We start from the raw sequence: 17,724 nt of genomic DNA on the forward strand, positions 1-17,724 counted from the left end.
TGCCTGGAGCTGGGGAGATCCAGGTATAGAACCAGTGGGTCTGGGGGCCTGGGGTCGGGAGGTGGGGGTCGGGGGGACGCTGTCTGCTGAGACCTAAGGGGTGGATCATCTAACCTCAGGGAGCATGGTCCCAGAATCTGTCATCTCCCAGGAGCCCCATCTCCTGGAAGGCTTCCTGCAGGGAGGTGCCTGCGCAGGAGGGGGGCTTGTTGGAGGCCTGCCCCTCAGCTGCAGCAGGAGCCGGAGCCGTCCTCCCAGGAAGGAGTTAACCGTGTGAGGGAGGGGACTGGGCTAGACCATTTTCCTCGTAGAGGCCTCCACCTCGGGTTTTCCTGAATGGTTCTGCCGTCCTGGGGTGGGGAGGGAAGGGAAGGAAGAAGGGCGGGCTGAGGGAGGAAGGGAGGGGACGAGTGTGGGTAGAGGAAGGGAAAAAAGAGCGAGACAGCCAGGGGAAGAGAAAGATGTCACTGTCTAATCTCCCTGTCATTTTTATTTCCAGCAGGCGCCGGGCGAAGGAGCTGCTAGAACAATGCTGAGGCGGGCGAGGTGAGGAGCAGCTCCGCAGCAGCCCCGTCGGAGGAGTGGGGAAACCGAGGCCACCTGGGCATCCCTCGCCTTGGCGCCCGAGAGAGACGAACCTCAAAGACACCGCGGAGAAACCATGGCGACCAATTTCAACGACATTGTCAAGCAAGGCTATGTGAAGATGAAGAGCAGGAAGCTCGGGGTGAGCCACCTTCCAAGGGGCCCGCGGTCTGGCATCTGGGATGTCGGGGGTGCGCGGCCACCCGCCGGCTCTGGCCGGCCATCGTGCATTGCCGGTCTCTCGAGGTTTCTGGCCGGCGGGCTGCCTGGCATGTGCCTGGGCCCGGCTCTGCCCACCGCAGCCCCCGCCCCAGCCCGACTGGCTGGAGTCCCGGTGGCTGGGCCAGCGGTGGTGGCCGATGGGCAGGCGGCTCCCCTGCTATTGTTGAAGTTGTCGCCCGGGCATCAGCTGGAAATGCCGGGCTGTATCTGAGCTGAGACCAGCTTGTCACTTCCCCTTGCCATCACCTACTCATCTCCCCCTCCCCTCTCCTGGCCTCTTTTCTTTAAAGTACCTCATCTCCCCTGCTTCCTGAGGCTTGCTGTGTACAGGCATTTGTTTGTTTTATCTTTGGTTGTTGCTTCTACGGTTAACGAAGTATTGGCCAAGGAGAGTGGTTGGTGGTTGGGGGTAGGTCGGTGGTACAAGGGGCACAGAAGCTGGCATTTATGTGGCTTATGAATGAGAACCTGGGTGGGATGGCCCGTGGCACTGGGACTGGCTGCTTTCCTCCCCGGTTTTGGAGGGGGCTGGGGTCTTGGAGGGCCTATGGAGATGAGGCCTTAGATGCACCTTTTCTGGGTGTGCACCCTCTCCCACCCCCTGCTGGTGAACCCCCCCCCCCCAGAAAGGCATGAGCACGGGTCCCAGGGACCAACTTAATAATCTTGGTGAGGTTGTCCCAAGAGCTGCCTTTATTCCCTGACCCTCCCTGCTCTCTCCATTGAGCGGTCTCCCCAGTAAGAAGGAAAGCCTGGTGCTGTGTCTTGTGTTTACCTGGGCCCCCTGCCGGCCCTTCCCTCCCCTCCCCCATGGCCTTGGTGGGAGTGGGGGTGCGATCTGACTCTCAAGGCTTCCTGGCTCAGCAGAGTGGGCTGGCAGAGGAGCTGGCCTCTGATACTCAGGGGCACCTGTGTGAGACAGGGGTACCAGACAGAACAGGACTGGCCTTGGAGCAGGGTGGTTCTTGAGCCCCCTTCCACTCCTGTGGCTCCCAGCCCCAGACCCCTGTTGGGGGCTCTTCTGTCCAGGCAGGGGGCAGCCACTTAGCTGGTGGGCATGCTGGGGTCTTACCTGGATTTGGACTGTGTCCCAGCCTTGGCCCTGGTGGCCATCAGCCACTGTGTTCTTGCCCCGAGAGAAGGATGGAGCCCACTTGGAGTACGAATGAGGAGCAAAGCTAAGGCTGAGGTGGGGAGGCAGGGGGCGGGGGCCCGGCTTCTGGTGCGGCTCCTCCTTCCCCAGGGCCCAGACCTGTCAGGTCCTTCAGGTCTCCGGGGGCCAGCCGGGCCAAGGGCCTGTCCAGAGCAGACTTTCCCAGGAAGCCAAGCCACTTGAGTTGGCCACTTGGGCTCAGAACCCGGCCTGTTTCAGGGGGAGGCCCAGGAACCTACGGTGGGCACTGTCAAGGGCAGGGTTTAGGAGCCGGGGTGTGGCTAGGCCCCGTCTGGAGTCACCCCCACTCAGGGAACTCGACTTCCCCCTGCAGATCTGCTGTGAGGGGCTGGGGCCACCCGGCCATTCTTGTCTCAGCCCACAGAGGTGAGGGGGAAGGGCTGGAAGAGATCAGGAGCGGGCCCTCCTACCTGCCAGGGCTTTCCTCCCAAGGCAGAGCTGTGGCAGAGCGTTTCTGAAGCGCTGATCAAAGACCTGTGAGAAGTGGGGAAGGAGGGCTCTTGAGCACAGTGGCTCCCTGGGGCTCTGTGTTCGTGCGAGTGTGTGTGTGTGCGTGTGTGTGCATGTGTGTGTGTATCTTGTAACCAGGCAACCAGAGTGCTCAGGCCCCCAGGCCTTCTGCCCCTGCAGGCTGCACGGAGCCCAGCCTGGCAGGGCATAACTGGGTTGGCAGCATTCATGCATTCATTCATTCATCCATCCATTCACGCTCCCTACACATGATCATTCACTTGTTCAGCAGGCTCTGTTCATGAGGCTACTGGGATGTGAGGATTCTGAGAATAAAATACAGTCTCTCCCTAAAAGAGCTGCTCAGCTTAGAGCTGAGGCCGGCTGGGGTTTATCTGGACAGGCCGAGGGCTGAGTCAGGGTCAGGGGGGCAGGGACAGACACGTCTCTGAGTCTCCGGAGCCAGAAATAGCTGGGTGTGAGTAGCTTCTCAGGATGGAGACCGCCTTGGCCCACCGCACCCTGGGAACCTGCCTGCCCTGACCTGGTGCCCACGTAGCAGGGCAAAGTGGAGGGCCCCTCCGTCTCCACACTGTTTGCCAGTGAGAGGAGCACTGGAGATTCCCGGGGAATGGCGCTGCCAGCCTTCTGGAGTGCTTTCTGAAAGAGTAGGTACATCCCAGCTGGACTTGGGGCTGGAAAAGAGCCATAGGAGGAAGAGTCTAGTGGCAAGTGGTGAGGGCCACCAGTGTGGCAGGGGTCTGACCAACCAGTTTGCCCCTGTAGCCCTGGAGAGTGGTTGACTCCCCACTCCCTGGCTCCCTTGCCCCTAGGATGGAGTCCGGGAAGCTATAGAGAATTTAGGTAGATTTAGGCAAGGGTCATTGGCAGTGGTTGGGACAAGGAGTGATGAACCTTACTGGGGAAGGCACTGTGCTCTGGGGTGATTCCAGGTTCCTGGCTCTGCTCCTTGACCTCTGAGAGCATCTGGTTTACCAGCTGGAGCAGGAAACTAACCCTGGTTCCCTTTATTCCCAGGATAGTCAGTGAATGAAGAGGTTGTAGAGGCAAGAGGGGGTGTTACCTACATCAAGAGCTGTCCCCTGGCTCTAAGAACAAGGGCTGTGGTGATGTGCGGGCGGGGAGCGGGCTCAGGCCCGATTGCTGTCCGCACGACATTGCCTCTGTCCTGGCTGGTGCTCCTGGGCAGAACCTTAGCGCAGTGGTTTCAGGCAGCCCGTTTTAAATACCAGCTCTACCATTCATAAAGCTGTTACTCAATTCTTGGGTGCCTCAGATTGCATCTGTAAAGTGGAGATAATAGAACTGACCTCAAGAGTGACCCTGAGATTAAATGTGAGGAGTGCTAATAACAAAAAGCACAAATAGGAAGCACTCAATAAATGTTGGCTACTTAGATTAGACCCAGAGCTGAACTCATAGTAAACAGTAACTCAGGAGCACCTTTTATGGAGCCAGCCAAGAAATGACTGCCTTTTCAATTTGGGGAGGGGTCTCTTCCCCAGGGTGGGGTGTCACACTGGTGTTCGCTGTCCCAGGTCTCCTGGGCCTGAGCCCCCTAGAAGGCTATGTGGCACTGCTCCTCGTGGTAGGCAGGGAATACTGCAGGGTCACTTTGGCTGTGTTGGGAGTGGTCCAGGGTCCATCCCCCTGCCATCTTGCCCCACAGATCTACCGGAGGTGCTGGCTGGTGTTCCGGAAGTCTTCCAGCAAGGGGCCCCAGCGGCTGGAGAAGTATCCAGACGAGAAGTCCGTGTGCCTCCGAGGCTGCCCCAAGGTTAGGGGGCCTGGGCCCTAGCTCCCCAACCTGTAAGCAGTGATTTGTTCAGAGTCCTGAGGGTCAACAGGACCCTCCTGGGGGTGGCAGAGCTGTGGGGGATGCAGAGGGAGGTGCTTCGTCCTGGCTGAGTCCCTTGTGGATGCTGTGCCAGGTGACAGAGATCAGCAACGTCAAATGTGTCACACGGCTCCCCAAGGAGACCAAGAGGCAGGCAGTGGCCATCATATTCACGGACGACTCAGCACGGACCTTCACCTGCGACTCAGGTGAGGGGATGGGGCTGCAGGCGGTGTGCTGGTCAGGGTCCAGTCGGTAGGGGGCAGAGCCAGGCTAGCCCTCCTGATGGGGTGGGAGGTGTGGGGGAGGAGGGCGCCTTTAAGGGAGCCGCCCCCCAGGATGAGGTGGGCAGGCAGGCAGAGTCCACTGGCTTCGCCCTCTCTGCCTTGCATGCGGGGACTACTCTGGCTGAAGCAGGTGGGGTGGGCTGCCGAGGGACCCTGAGCTGGCAGCATGATGAGATACTGTTTTCTCCAGAGCTGGAGGCAGAGGAGTGGTACAAGACACTCTCTGTGGAGTGTCTGGGGTCAAGGCTCAACGACATCAGTCTGGGAGAGCCAGACCTCCTGGCCCCAGGAGTGCAGTGTGAGCAGACAGGTGAGGCCTGGTGCTGGCACAGGGTGGGGGTGGGGGTACCTCCCCCCCACCCCCCGAAAGCTCCAGGCCCTCTTGTCCTCTCCCCTCCAGATCGCTTCAACGTCTTCCTGCTGCCCTGTCCCAACCTGGACGTGTACGGCGAGTGCAAGCTGCAGATCACCCACGAGAACATCTACCTCTGGGACATACACAACCCCCGCGTGAAGCTCGTCTCGTGGCCCCTCTGCTCACTGCGCCGCTACGGCCGGGACGCCACCCGCTTCACCTTCGAGGCTGGCCGGTAGGACCCACTCGCCTCCCCACCCTCCAGCCATGGTCTCAGTGGTGGCTGCCATTCACTTGTGTCGGGCCCTGTGCTGAAAGCTCATTTTATCAGCATAGCATGCTAAAGGGGAACATAATATTGCCATTTTACAGATGAAGAAATCGAGGCTCCCAGCAAGTATGTCCAAGCCTCAGATCAGATGCTGGCACTGGCACTGACCAGCTCTGTGATGGCAGACCTGCGTCTCAGTTTTCTTATCTGTCGTATGGGATGATAAAAGTGCCTGGCCTCATACACTGGGTGATGATGGTGAGGACTGGGTATAGCTTGAACTCTGGAGCGGCCTGCCTGGGCTCCAGTTCTGTGTACTCTACTTTGGCTGTTACTTAGCTTCTGAATGCCTCAGTTTTCTCATCTATAAGATAGTTTGAGAAAAACTGTAGTAATGAGGAAACTAATTGAACACAGACCAGGTGGTGGAGAAAATGGAATGGATTAATTCTTGTAAAGCATTTAGACCTCCAGCTGGCACATGGAAAATGTTCAGCACGTTTGAGCTGGGTGGTCGGGCCCTCCGATAACAGGCCTGCCTGTTCCCAAAAGAGAGCCTGACTGAGCCTGTGCACACACGTGGGATGCACCCGCCACCTTGCTCTCTGTGCTGCCTGTGTCCCCAGGATGTGTGACGCTGGAGAAGGGCTCTACACCTTCCAGACACAGGAAGGGGAACAGATTTACCAGCGGGTCCACAGTGCCACCCTGGCCATCGCCGAGCAGCACAAACGAGTCCTGCTGGAGATGGAGAAGAACGTGAGGGTGAGGCCGTGCATCTCAGTCCAGGGTAGGGGGCGGTGGGTGGGCAGTCGGAGGACCGGGAGAGTGCCAGCCGTCTCCAGCTCGTGTGTATGACAAAGGCAGGCAGGGTCTTGGGCTGGCCGCCCCTGGGCTGAGCCGCTGACCCTTCTCTGCCCCACAGCTGCTGAACAAGGGCACAGAACATTACTCATACCCCTGCACGCCCACTACCATGCTGCCCCGCAGTGCCTACTGGCACCACATCACGGGTTCCCAGAACATCGCGGAGTCCTCCAGCTTCGCCGGTGAGTCACTGCTGGGCGTCACCCCCGCCAGCCAGGAGGCTCTGTGGGGGACAAGGCGTGCTGGGCAGGGCTCTTGTCCTGGGCCCAAGTCCTCAGCCTGCGTCTGTGTCCACAGGTGAGGGGTATGCAGCAGCCCAGGCCAGCTCAGAAACGGACCTCCTCAACAGATTCATCCTGCTAAAGCCAAAGCCCAGCCAGGGGGACAGCAGCGAGGCCAAGGCCCCTTCCCAGTGACGGCAGAGCTAGCGTGCCTGGACAACCGCTGGGGCTGCCTGCAGCGTATCGTGGACGGCCTGCAGGGGCTGTGGGCCAGAAGCCCAGAGAAAGGGAGCAAGCCGTCCCTTCTCTGCCCCCAAGGGTGAGACTGGACCAAGGCAAAGGGCTGGCCATGCCACCTGAGCATGTGTGAGGGGCTGGAGCTACCATAGGACTATATACGGTTAATGATTTTAATATATATGGCTTATGACGTTATTCTATATTAATAACATTTCCCCCTCTGTCCCTCCCTGCCACCACATACACATTTTTTATCCCCATGACCAAGCCACAGTCAGGGCTGTTTCTGAATGTGAGGGCGGTGGTTTTTCCTGTCCCCCAAGGGGTACCAGCCCTCCTGCTTCGGGCCCAAGGAGGGAGACAGTCTGCATTCCCGGCCCCTGCTCTGGCTGCTGGCTTTCCCACAGCCCAGGGGTGGAGACAGCAGGTGGCTCCTCGGTTCCTCTGGGCCTGGTGGCACAGGAAGGATCTGAGCTTACACTGTGCCACTTGGCAGCCCTGCACTTAGGGAGTTTTACACAGAGGTGACATCTGGTTGACACCTCAGGTGAAAAATCTGGTTTTAAAGTGGTTTCTGCCCAGGTTCTTCCTGCTTCATAGGCTGGGAAGACGCCCTGGGGGCAGGGTGCTGGTTACCTCAGCCCAGGGAGGGTGGCCCGACCCAAGCTCTTTCCTGCTCCGGGGCCAGGCTGGCCCCCAGGAGCACTGCGGGGTAGGGGGGAGCACCCTGCCGCCCCCTCACTACCAGGTGGGCGGTGCTCCCGTGGAGGGTGCTCCCTGCCCTGTGCGGCCTCCCTCTGGCCAAAAAGACTCAGAAACGAGACCTCCCCACTTCCTCCTCCCCACTTGGTGCTGAGGCTCCCTGCTGAAATGCAATTAAAGCAATTGATTTTCTAGTGCTGGTATTTATTGACTACCGTGCAGAAGGGCTATCTTTCTACTCACATCAAACGTTTGGTTGTATGTGTGTTGGGTTATTTTTGTTTTTAATATTTTAGGGCTCTGATCTGTGGGAACAGACCCTGTTGTAAATAACCACTATTCGAGTCGTGGCAGGAGGATGGTAAAGCAAGAGGCCCCTCCTGACAGAGCCCTGGAGCCAGGGAGGGGCCACAGCCTGCTCAGCTCTGAACCTGACCCAGGGAATGACCGCCCCAGGAGTAAGCTAGCCTGAAGAAGGGCACCCAGAGGCCACGGGGAGGGAGGCGGAGCTGGCTGGCTCAGTTCGTGGCTCGATGACGCATGAAGGAGATTACGTACGTTGTGCTCTTTATTGCCAAAAATAAAAACTTTCAAAAGACAACTACTGTTAGTTAATAAATAACCCTTCCTTTCTGTACTAGATTTCTGGTTTTCTCCAGGCTTCTCCTGCCAGGCTGCCTAATTAACTGCGTTGGGTGTGTGCCTACCTACAAGGCTAAGGGGTCAAGACTAGATCTTCATTAAGGTCCTTGTCCTCTTCCCTGCCCCTCACCACACACACAAATTAAATCATCTGGCCACTGTTGGTGAAGATTGAAACTGACGGGTAGAGAACAAAATACAAGGTTTACTGGCGGGAAGAAGGGGATAGCCTGGGCCTAACACTACTCTTAAGAGGTACTCAAATTCAGGACACTTGAGAATCTGAGTGAAGGACCAATAGGATGGCCGAGGCAGGGACTGGAAGGACTCTCAGCAGCCCGAGTGAGGATTCCAGAGTCAGTCCCCACACACAAGCCTACACGGTGAGCACTCCAACTTGTGAACAGAAAGGGTTTGAAGTAAAGAGCTGAAATAACCCAAAGATGAGAGTCCGGCTCAGTGGCGGTCAACAGGGGAGCCCTATGGCCCCCGAGGCACACTGGGAGACAGGGCGGAAGCAGTGTTTGAGGGAGCACTACTGCCGACCCACAGGCAGGCCCAGGGACGCTAAATGAAGGGGGAAAGCTGTCCTGCCTGCCGCATCAGTGGCGCCCCCGGTGATCTGTAACTGAGCAAGGCCGGGATGGATCTACCCCGCCCTGCTGCTGCCCTGCTAATTGGTACTGAAGGCTTGCCAAGAAACTTGAGCAACAGCTGTCCAGTCCCCAGGAGTGAAAAAGTCTCAGGAGACCTGAAATCCAACTGTTTTGCTCAAACACGTGAGCTGCAGCTAGTTTATGGTGAGGACGTCACTCTGGATCTCGTGGCTTAACTGGGTCTGTAAATCACTCAGCTTCTTCTTTAATCCAGAGAGGGCTGAGAGGACGATGGTCTCAGGGCGCAGAGAGCCGCAAGACTCCACATTGTAGTAAAACCTGAGAGGCGAGAGTCCAGTGAGGGCCCTCCACGAGGCATTCAGGCCAGCGGCCCCAGCTGTGCCCAGGGCCTCTCTCCCTCCTAGGTCCTGACTCCTTTCTCCCTATGGATTTGACCTTGTCCCAGGGCTGACCTCCATCCAGCTCCTTAAAAACAGTGGTCCCAGTGCACTCTGTAGGACCTCAAGAGGGCCACAGCTGCCTCAAAAAGATATTGTGTGAAAATCTCAAAACATTTGTGCATAGACACATTCCACAAAGGGGAAGAAAGAAAAATAAGCAGTGCTACCTGCTGCAGCGTTTTCATGTTTGTCACTAGAAGGCTTTGGACAGTTTGGGGCCCTAGGTTTGATCTTATGTTGATCTTTCTTTGGGGGCTGAATAATCACCATAGGAACAGTCTGGAAAACTGGAGGGCCCCCTTCTCCCAGTGACCAAAAGGGGGACTTATGGGGGACTCAGCAGTCATCAGCCCCTCCTCAGCTGAGGGGAACTGGATGGAAGGGAAAAGGGCTCCTAACTCAAGAGGCTGCACCAGACCTGTATGTTCTTACACACACGACCTTTGAGTGCCAAACTAGGGTCTTACCGCTCTGGCTTGCCGTTTGGGTCGTAGGGGGCCTGCGACTCATCCTCATCCAGCTCCGAGTACTCACTCTTTGGCCTGAGGTCAAACAGAGGTCAGCAAAGCATTGCTACGGCCGCATTCAGGGGACCCGTGTCTCATAGTCAGGCTGCCCCATCTGGGTCACTAGGAGCCACTTCCACACCCACCTGGCCTTCGCTCCCACCAGGAACATACCATTCCTCCGGCTTGGGGTACACCGTGTGCCTCAGGGCATTGTCAGGGTCATACTCAAAAGCCACTCCTGCAGTCGGATTCCACTTGGCGTGTTCCTTGCCAAAGCCTTTTTTGGCGTAGGCGCGCAGTCTCAGCTCCTGGCCCTTTCTCAGCTTGACGATGAGAATGTCTGCGGGGACAGGCGAGAGTCAGTTGAGGCCGGCAGAGGCACAGTTCTCCGGTCTGACCTGCAGCCCCTGGAAGACCAGACAACACGAGGGGCTAGCTCTGGTCTCTGCCTCTCTCGGGGTGCCTTACCGTCCTGCTCCACGTAGTCGTTGGGGTCATTATCTCGGTTCCTAGATGTCACCTGCAGGGAATCCAAACAGAGCCATTTATTAGCAGCTGCTCATCTCATCCGGAAATCTCCCAGCACCTCCAGGGATCCCGTCTGTGCTGGTGACTGGCCTCTAACCCCTATCTCATGGCTGTGACAACCTCCTTGGTCAAAACAGTAGCACGGTCTTCAAAAGGGTCCTAAGGGGGCAGAGGGCCCACAGCACCAATGTTTCTGCCCATCTTGGCAAGGGTCCAGAATCATTAGCACTTCTAAGCACCAGGCTCACGTTAAGGCAGAGGGTAACACAGGGAAGTTGGCATCTTCTAAGAATCCACCCCAATTTGGCCCACTGGAGTCAGGAGAACAGCCAAGGTCCCAACAGGGAGGCCTTCCTGACCGGAATGACCCGGGGGCTGTTGGAGATGAGGTCTCGAGACGTGACGTGACGTGTCTGGTCTTCGTTGCACCGCACGTCCAGAGTGAACTCCACCGAGCACTCGGGGCAGAACTCTTCACACGTGCAGTCCTGAGGCGGGAGAGAGACAGCAGTGAGGCTCTGGAGAGACGGTGAAGTCTGGCTTGGCTCCCTGATTCTAATACCCTGTCCCTGAAGGTTCTTCATCTGATGAAAGGGTGGACCACAGCCGCCGGTCTCTGGTCAGCTGTGTCCATCTACACACCACTCTTGGGCTGCTAAACGGCTCTTCCTCAGAGAACCAAGGCACTAACAGAGAAGGCTTTCATCCCGCATAGTTCAGTATCCATGAGCTGGAACTAGCTTGGGAGTGCAATGACCACTTAAAACAATCTAGGGGACAAGAGAAAAAAGTACCTCTTAAGCTCCAGACTACTGACCTTTTCTAAAGAAGTTTCATACACTCACAAAAGCAGAGAAGGGTATAACAGATTGCCACCATGTATCACTCAGCTTTAATAATTCTCAAGTTTGCCATTCTTTAAACTGATTCTTGAAACACTCCCGTCTTAAGAGACTAGCTGCTACCATGTAACTTCAGGCAAGAAGAGAGTTACTAGAATGTAGTCAAGCAAACTGTCCTCCCCTCACATTAGTGAGGAAAATCCAAGCTACTTTTGACGTTTTCAAGACGATGAAGGAAATCTATGGGCCATACCTGGCCAGCCTGTAATCACACACAGGTGGGACAGGAAGGCAACCTAGACCCTTGAGATGGAATCACTCTTAGAAATATGAAATTAAAGAATCAAAATGTAATGGAAGACAAAAATATAAAAAGGTACTCAACCTAAAAAAAAAAAGTACAATGAAAAGAGAAGAGTCTATTCAAGAGATCAAGACACTAAAGAGACACTAGCAACCAAAGGCAATGCATGCATCACAGATCCACAAACAAAAAGCCAACTAGGGGGAATTCCTCGGCAGTCCAGTGGTTAGGACTCTGCCCTTTCTCTGTTGAGGGTGTGGGGTCCAAACCCTGGTGGGGGAACTAAGCTCTGGTAAGCCAAGCAGTTCAGCCAAACCAAAAAACAATTAAGGACATTTTGAGAATAACTAGGAAAATCTGAATTTAGACTGTATATAGATAGTACAAATCCATACTAATTTTCTTAGGCATAATATTGTGGTTAGGTAAGAATATCTGTATTTTTAGGACAGGCATGCTGATGTAGTTAGGGGAGAAGTATCATGATTTCTGTAACTTCTTTCAGATGGTTTAGCAAAAATCACAACATCTATACGAAGCATAAAGCAAATATAGCAAAGTATCAACAACTGGAAATTAAAAGTGAAATGAGAATGAGTATGTATTCTATTTTTAACTTTTCTGCAAATTTTAAGAAAACACAAATGAAAAATCCACACCATCTTTATTCAGTGAATGCAATACTAGAAAAAAATTTAATGGAAGAACTGTTAGGTCACGGGGGATGCATATCTTTATGTAAGATATGGACTAACTGCTCTTCAATCGGTGGTACAACTGTCTTTATCAATATATGTGATGTTTTATTTCTTAAAAACAGACTCTGGGGACATGAAGCAAAAATGATGAAACGTCAAAATGTGACAAGTGGTTTGGCGGCAGCAAGCCTATTTGTTTTATTAGCTCCACACTTTGCTGTGTGCTTGAATCTTTTTTTAAAAAACCACATATATGGACTTCCCAAGTGGCACAGTGGATAAGAATCCACCTGTCAATGCAGGGGACACAGGTTCAATCCCTGGTCCAGGAAGATCCCACATTCTGTGGAGCAACTAAGCCCGTGCACCACAACTACTACTGAGCCAGCAAGCAGCAACTACCGAGTCTGTGCCACAGCTACTGAAGCCCGTGAGCCTGGGGCCAGTGCTCCGCAACGAGAAGCCATCACAGAGAGAAGCCTGCACACTGCAACCAGGACTATCCCTGCTCAATGTGACTGGAAATAGCTCGAGCAGCAACAAAGACCCAGCACAGCTAAAAATAAAAAATTAATAAAACAAACAGCAACACACATATACATTTACAAACTATATCAAATTAGCCATTAGCACACCAAAATGATGTGTCCTTGGGAATACCAGAAAAGGGGTTGATTCAGGACCACCTAAAGCCATCAAGAAGAAGGAATACTCTCAAGCTGTCAACTAATGCAGCTCTGATGAAAGGATGCAGGTAACCTAATCCTATCCTACACGCTCCCTAGTTCTGAGTCTGTTACCACATCCTGGAAGCAGCAATCACCACCCCAGAGGAATGGAGCCATGTTTCAGTAAGACAACCTACAGGGTGAGGCATAAAGCTGGCAGACAGTTGCTGCTCTGCAGAACAGTTCTCACTCCCTCTGCTCCCTGTCCTCACCTGCTATCCTTCTCTTGATTCCCTTTAGCCTCCTAGGCCTCTGTCCCTGGGAAGAGATGCTCTGGAAAACACTGCACATCAGATGCTGAAGAGAAACAGCTCCACCCATTCGGTATAAATGAGCATCCAGGTGTATGTCCTCTCTGGCTAATGAGACTCTCTGATGCCCTTGAGCCTCATCAATCTGTGGTCCCATCAGAACCAAAGACCGATGCCTGCTTTGGGCTCCAGACAACATCTCCACACTGTCTTTCTAAAAGCTGAAATCGAGATGGTAAGAAAAAATCTCCTTGGGAACTGAGTGCCCTGCCTCCCCCGAGCTCCCCAAGCACACAGCATACCCGGGAGTACTGCAGCTTGTCCACAATGTCATCACTGGTGAGAGGGATTAATCCTGGAAGATAGAAAAGCACACTGAAGAAGGCCAAGGGTCCAAGCTGGAAGGAGAGTCCAGAAGTCCCCCTGGGAGTGAGGATACTTCTTCCTCTGACACTGGCACCCCTCCCTGTAACCCTCCAAACCCAGCACTCACCAAGTCTGTGAGCAATGAACTCGTCATGAAGGACAGAGGAATTGGCATCAATCTGAACCCAGTCAATTGCTAAAGAATGAAGGAAGCAGAAAAAGCAGACAGGCAGATTAGCCACCAAAATCACCTAAAGACTTAGCACTGGTTTTCCAGATTTAAAAATCATCTGAAAGTGTTAGTTGCTCAGTCGTGTCTGACTCCTCACAATCCCATGGACTGTAGCCTGCCAGGCTCCTCAGTCCATGGGATTCTCCAGGCAAGTATACTGGAGTAGGTTGCCATGTTCTTCTCCAGAGAATCTTCCCGACCCAGGGATCGAACCCCGGGGGCTTCCTGCACTGAGGCAGATTCTTTACCATCTGAGCCCCTCTAAATCATCTAGTGCTTACTAAATTGCAGAGGCTGAGTCAGGCTTCCAGAGACTCTGATTCCACAGCTCTGTAGTGGGGCCCAGGAAAATGCATTTTAATAAGAACCACACACACCGCATCGCACTTCCCTGCTCAGGCAGTTATGATGCAGAGAGTTCCCTGTATTACCCTAAAAACACTGACCTAAAGATACCACGAGAATGGGAACATGTTTCTTAGAGCTGAATATTTCTGTGGGAAGCACTTAAACCTGCTACTCATGCCAACACCAGTAAGAACACAAACTATTTGGGCACTTGAAAGCTGGACAAACCTCAGAGAAGTAACATAGACTTATGTTACTCCTTTTGTGATATAATGACTAGATTACCCAAATTAATACTTAATTATTCAACCAAATAATGTTTACACAATTCCTTTAACGGGCAAGGCATACTAATCCCTACCAGCCATGAGCGAGGAGAACTGTAGAGTCACACATAGTTGACTTAAACACACATTTACTCATTCATTCATAAATATCTGTATATAAACAAATAAATTCAAAAGTCAAAGGGCAGTGGAGACCAACTGTCCAATGAGGGGTGCAGACACTAGGAATAGAGGACCAGACACCACCAGACCCCCACCTGCTTGTCCTTCTGCTTCCTAAACCTGAGCCAAGTAAGGACTAAGAGCCAAGCTTTTCTGTCTCTGCCTTTCCTCTCACTGGCCTGCCTTTAATGTCTCCTGTGCAGTTTAAAATTCTGTGAGCTTCCTATAAACCAGGCCTTGCCCATCCTCTGTGATACAGAGATGAACACTCTCTCCCTGGAAGAAGCTACTCTCTCCTAGAACTCTGTCCAGACTTCTCTTAAGACACTCGTCAAACTGCATTATATTTGTGTGCATCTTGCTTCCACTTCAAGCTTCAAAAATTCTTTCGGTCTTCAGATGTCTTAATTCCTGTATTCCTAGCTGAGGTCTGGATTGCAGGAGGTGCTTCATGCTACTTGTGGGAAAAGTGGCGCTTGGAATGTCAGGGCTGCATCCTAAAGCACAACGGCCTCATTTCACTCATGATGAAACTAAGGTCCTGAGACCCCACGGGGTGATCAGGCAGAGAAAGAGAACCAGCACTCCATGCTCTGAGTTGAAAAAGTCTCTGGGGGGTGGTAATGGTGGAAAAATCTTGCTTACCAACCAGCTGGCCTGTTTATCTCCTTAGGAATTTGCACATTTGATGTGTTAACTATGGCTTATATCTCTTTTTCCTAAACCAAACTCTGAGTTGACACTCAGAAAATATTTGTAGTATATCTGTAGACAGGCAGAACACTCAGTGAAGAGTGGCTGGAACCAAAGCAGAAACAGATCCTTTCTACTCTAAGCATCAAAGCCACTGTAGCTATGGTTCTTCTTAAATCCTAAAAGAATCTGCCTGCAAATGAAGGAGAAGAGGGTCTGATCCCTGGGTTGGGAAGATCCCCTGGAGAAGGAAATGGCCACCCACTCCAGTATTCTTGCCTGGAGAATCCCACGGACAAAGGAGCCTGGTGGGCTACAGTCAATGGGGTCGCAGAGTCGAACACAGCTGAGCAACTGAAGATGAACTCCTAAAGAACCCTGTATTTTACAGGTCTGCGTTTCCAGTGCCTAGCACCACTGCCTGGAGCTTATAAGCTCCCAAAATGCAGCTGACGGAACAGATTCACATCTACGGGCACTGGACCCTCACTGAACACAAGGCACAGAGATTATTCCCCTTAATCGTTGACGTCGCCCTGACAACTGCTATTAGCGTCTGAACATTAGAGAGGGGGCTGCAACAGCGTTTAATACTTTGCCCAAGTTTCGCAGCGATAGTAAGTCAAACAGTTTCTGAGTCCCAGGCCACAGACTCCTGAACCCATGCGCGTCACCAACGCACGGAAAAGAATGGAACTAAGTAAACAGCCCGTGGGAGTCGGAGAGGTGGCCAGAGTGGCCCTGGGCCAAGGGCACGATCAAGCCTCCAGCATGACTGTTCTCTTAGCGCCCCCAAATCCCTCGCCCAAACCAAGGCTGGAGGCAGGAGCTGCAAAGTAAGGGGAGGGGTGGGGTGGAGGGGAGAGAGGCCTGGCAGCCCAGGCAACGAGACTGGGGTCGCTTACCTATTATGGGCACCTCAGCGATGAAGACCCTCCGGATAGAATTTGCCACCCTGAGGAATGAAAACCAAGCGGCGTGTGGGCACCACAGCCTCGACAGGCCAGGCCCGCGCCCCACCGTGCCCAAAGCGGAAGCCCTGGCCCGGGAGCCGGTTCTGAAAAGACACGACGTCCCGCAGGCTGGGGCCCCCGGCTCTCCAGAACCGTAAACCTCTCCCCTCAAGCCTTACGCCAGGTCCGTGTTCTCGATGATGAACTTGACATTCTCGTCGGTGAGCTCCGTGATCCGCACGGTAGGCTGGTTGGCGTACGGCATCGCGCACCGCCGCTCGCTCGGCCCCTGGCGTCAGCTCTGCCGGGCCTGCGCCAACCCCACCAGCGGAAGTCCGTCAGCGGGGCTTCGCCACGGGGGCGGAGGGGCGCTCACAGCGCCGCCTGCTGCTCGGAGGCCCGAAGTTTTCTACGCACCCCTCCCACCTTCTTGAAGAGGCACCAGGTTCAACTATTTGGAGGGCGATCTGGCAAAGCATGCACACGCCCTTGATTCCACAGGAACACTTCTAGGAATCCATACTGTAGAAGCATTTGCAGTTGTAAGCAAAGATACATGTACAGACACGTTCACTGCAGCAGTCTGTAGCAAAAAATAAATAAAATTTTCCCATTGACAGAGACCTGGTTAAATACACAAACACAGGAATACTGTAACGTTTTTTTTAAAAGAATGAAGTGTGTATATTTGTGGATGAACAAAAGTAGTTGGTCCTCCATATGCAAGGGTTTTAAATCCAACCAACTGAAGATAAAATTCCATAAAGCTTCAAAAACAAATTTGCTGCATGACCAGCAAATATTTATATAGCATTTACAACTATTTACCATAGCATTAAACATTGTATTTGGAGAAGGCAATGGCAACCCACTCCAGTACTCTTGCCTGGAAAATCCCATGGATGGAGGAGCCTGGTAGGCTGCAGTCCATGGGGTCACAAAGAGTAGGACACGTCTGAGCGACTTCACTTTGACTTTTCACTTTCATGCGTTGGAGAAGGAAATGGCAACTCACTCCAGTGTTCTTGCCTGGAGAATCCCAGGGATGGGGGAGCCTGGTGGGCTGCTGTCTCTGGGGTCACACAGAGTCGTACACAACTGAAGTGACTTAGCACTAGCAAACATTGTATTAGGTACTGTAAGTAACCGAAAGATAATTTAAATTATATGCGAGGGCACATGTAGGCTACATGCACATAGTACGCAGTGCCTTAAACAGCCTGGAAAGAGGTTTGATAGGTCTTTTTTTGCTTTTGGTTGTGCCACATCCATGTCCCTTGAAACGAAGTAGAGTTCTAACCATTGGACTGCCAGGGAATTCCCAGGAGGCAGCAGATTATACAGAGAAGTCCTAAAATAGAACTTGGCAGGGGACAACATGTAGGGGGCAGAGAAAGAATAATCAGAGGGGATAAAGAGGCGTTTGCCTTAGCAAGGACTGACATTTGAGACAGAGAAAAAGAGCATTAAGGGGACTCTTGCACTAAAGCCTGTATCATCTCAGTAAATTAAGAATTAAGGTTGTCTGTTGAGTGTAAGATGGATGCTATAAAGGATAAAAAAGGGAATGGAACAAAATATGGGATAGCTACTGCAGGCAACTTGACAGGATGTCAAGATAAAAGAATCAGGTGCAGAAAGGGCCCAGAGGAAAGTGCACAAGAGACAGGAAATTCCTTCTAGCTGTTACTCCCGCCATCATTCAGTCTACTTGGGGAGGACACAGCAAAGTAGAAGACAGATGGCTGCTAGATCCTGTGTGTACCAAAATGTTGAAGCCCCAACTCCTAATGTGAGGATATTTGGAAATGGGGGTCTTTATGAGGTCCTGAGGATAGAACTCAGGAGATTAGTGCCCTAACAAAAACAGGAAGAGACAACAGAGCACACTT

At 53.0% G+C, this 17,724-nt stretch overlaps 2 protein-coding genes across 3 annotated transcripts; one reads left to right on the plus strand and one right to left on the minus strand.

Annotated features, from left to right (window-relative positions):
- The first annotated feature begins 392 nt into the window (after positions 1 to 392).
- On the plus strand, positions 393 to 7,833 carry DOK4 (docking protein 4). 2 transcript variants are annotated; one of them, XM_020903815.2, is made up of 8 exons: positions 394 to 727; positions 4,122 to 4,229; positions 4,384 to 4,498; positions 4,767 to 4,886; positions 4,977 to 5,166; positions 5,829 to 5,967; positions 6,128 to 6,251; positions 6,367 to 7,833. In XM_020903815.2, exons 1-8 carry the CDS (start codon positions 662 to 664, stop codon positions 6,483 to 6,485), a joined length of 981 nt encoding a protein of 326 aa, XP_020759474.1. In that variant the 5' UTR covers positions 394 to 661; the 3' UTR covers positions 6,486 to 7,833. The 2 variants fall into 2 exon arrangements, with proteins under 2 accessions (XP_020759475.1, XP_020759474.1); XM_020903816.2 differs by lacking the exon at positions 4,767 to 4,886 and having other exon boundaries at positions 393 to 727.
- On the minus strand, positions 7,783 to 16,164 carry POLR2C (RNA polymerase II subunit C). The gene is made up of 9 exons (XM_020903817.2): positions 16,012 to 16,164; positions 15,785 to 15,834; positions 13,285 to 13,353; positions 13,094 to 13,146; positions 10,328 to 10,456; positions 9,909 to 9,960; positions 9,612 to 9,780; positions 9,399 to 9,473; positions 7,783 to 8,809 (listed from the first exon to the last, which is right to left on the minus strand). Exons 1-9 carry the CDS (start codon positions 16,095 to 16,097, stop codon positions 8,665 to 8,667), a joined length of 828 nt encoding a protein of 275 aa, XP_020759476.1. The 5' UTR covers positions 16,098 to 16,164; the 3' UTR covers positions 7,783 to 8,664.
- Positions 16,165 to 17,724: the final 1,560 nt, after the last annotated feature.

This window comes from Odocoileus virginianus, chromosome 20 (genome assembly GCF_023699985.2).
Source record: "Odocoileus virginianus isolate 20LAN1187 ecotype Illinois chromosome 20, Ovbor_1.2, whole genome shotgun sequence".
NCBI classification, from domain to species: domain Eukaryota; kingdom Metazoa; phylum Chordata; class Mammalia; order Artiodactyla; family Cervidae; genus Odocoileus; species Odocoileus virginianus.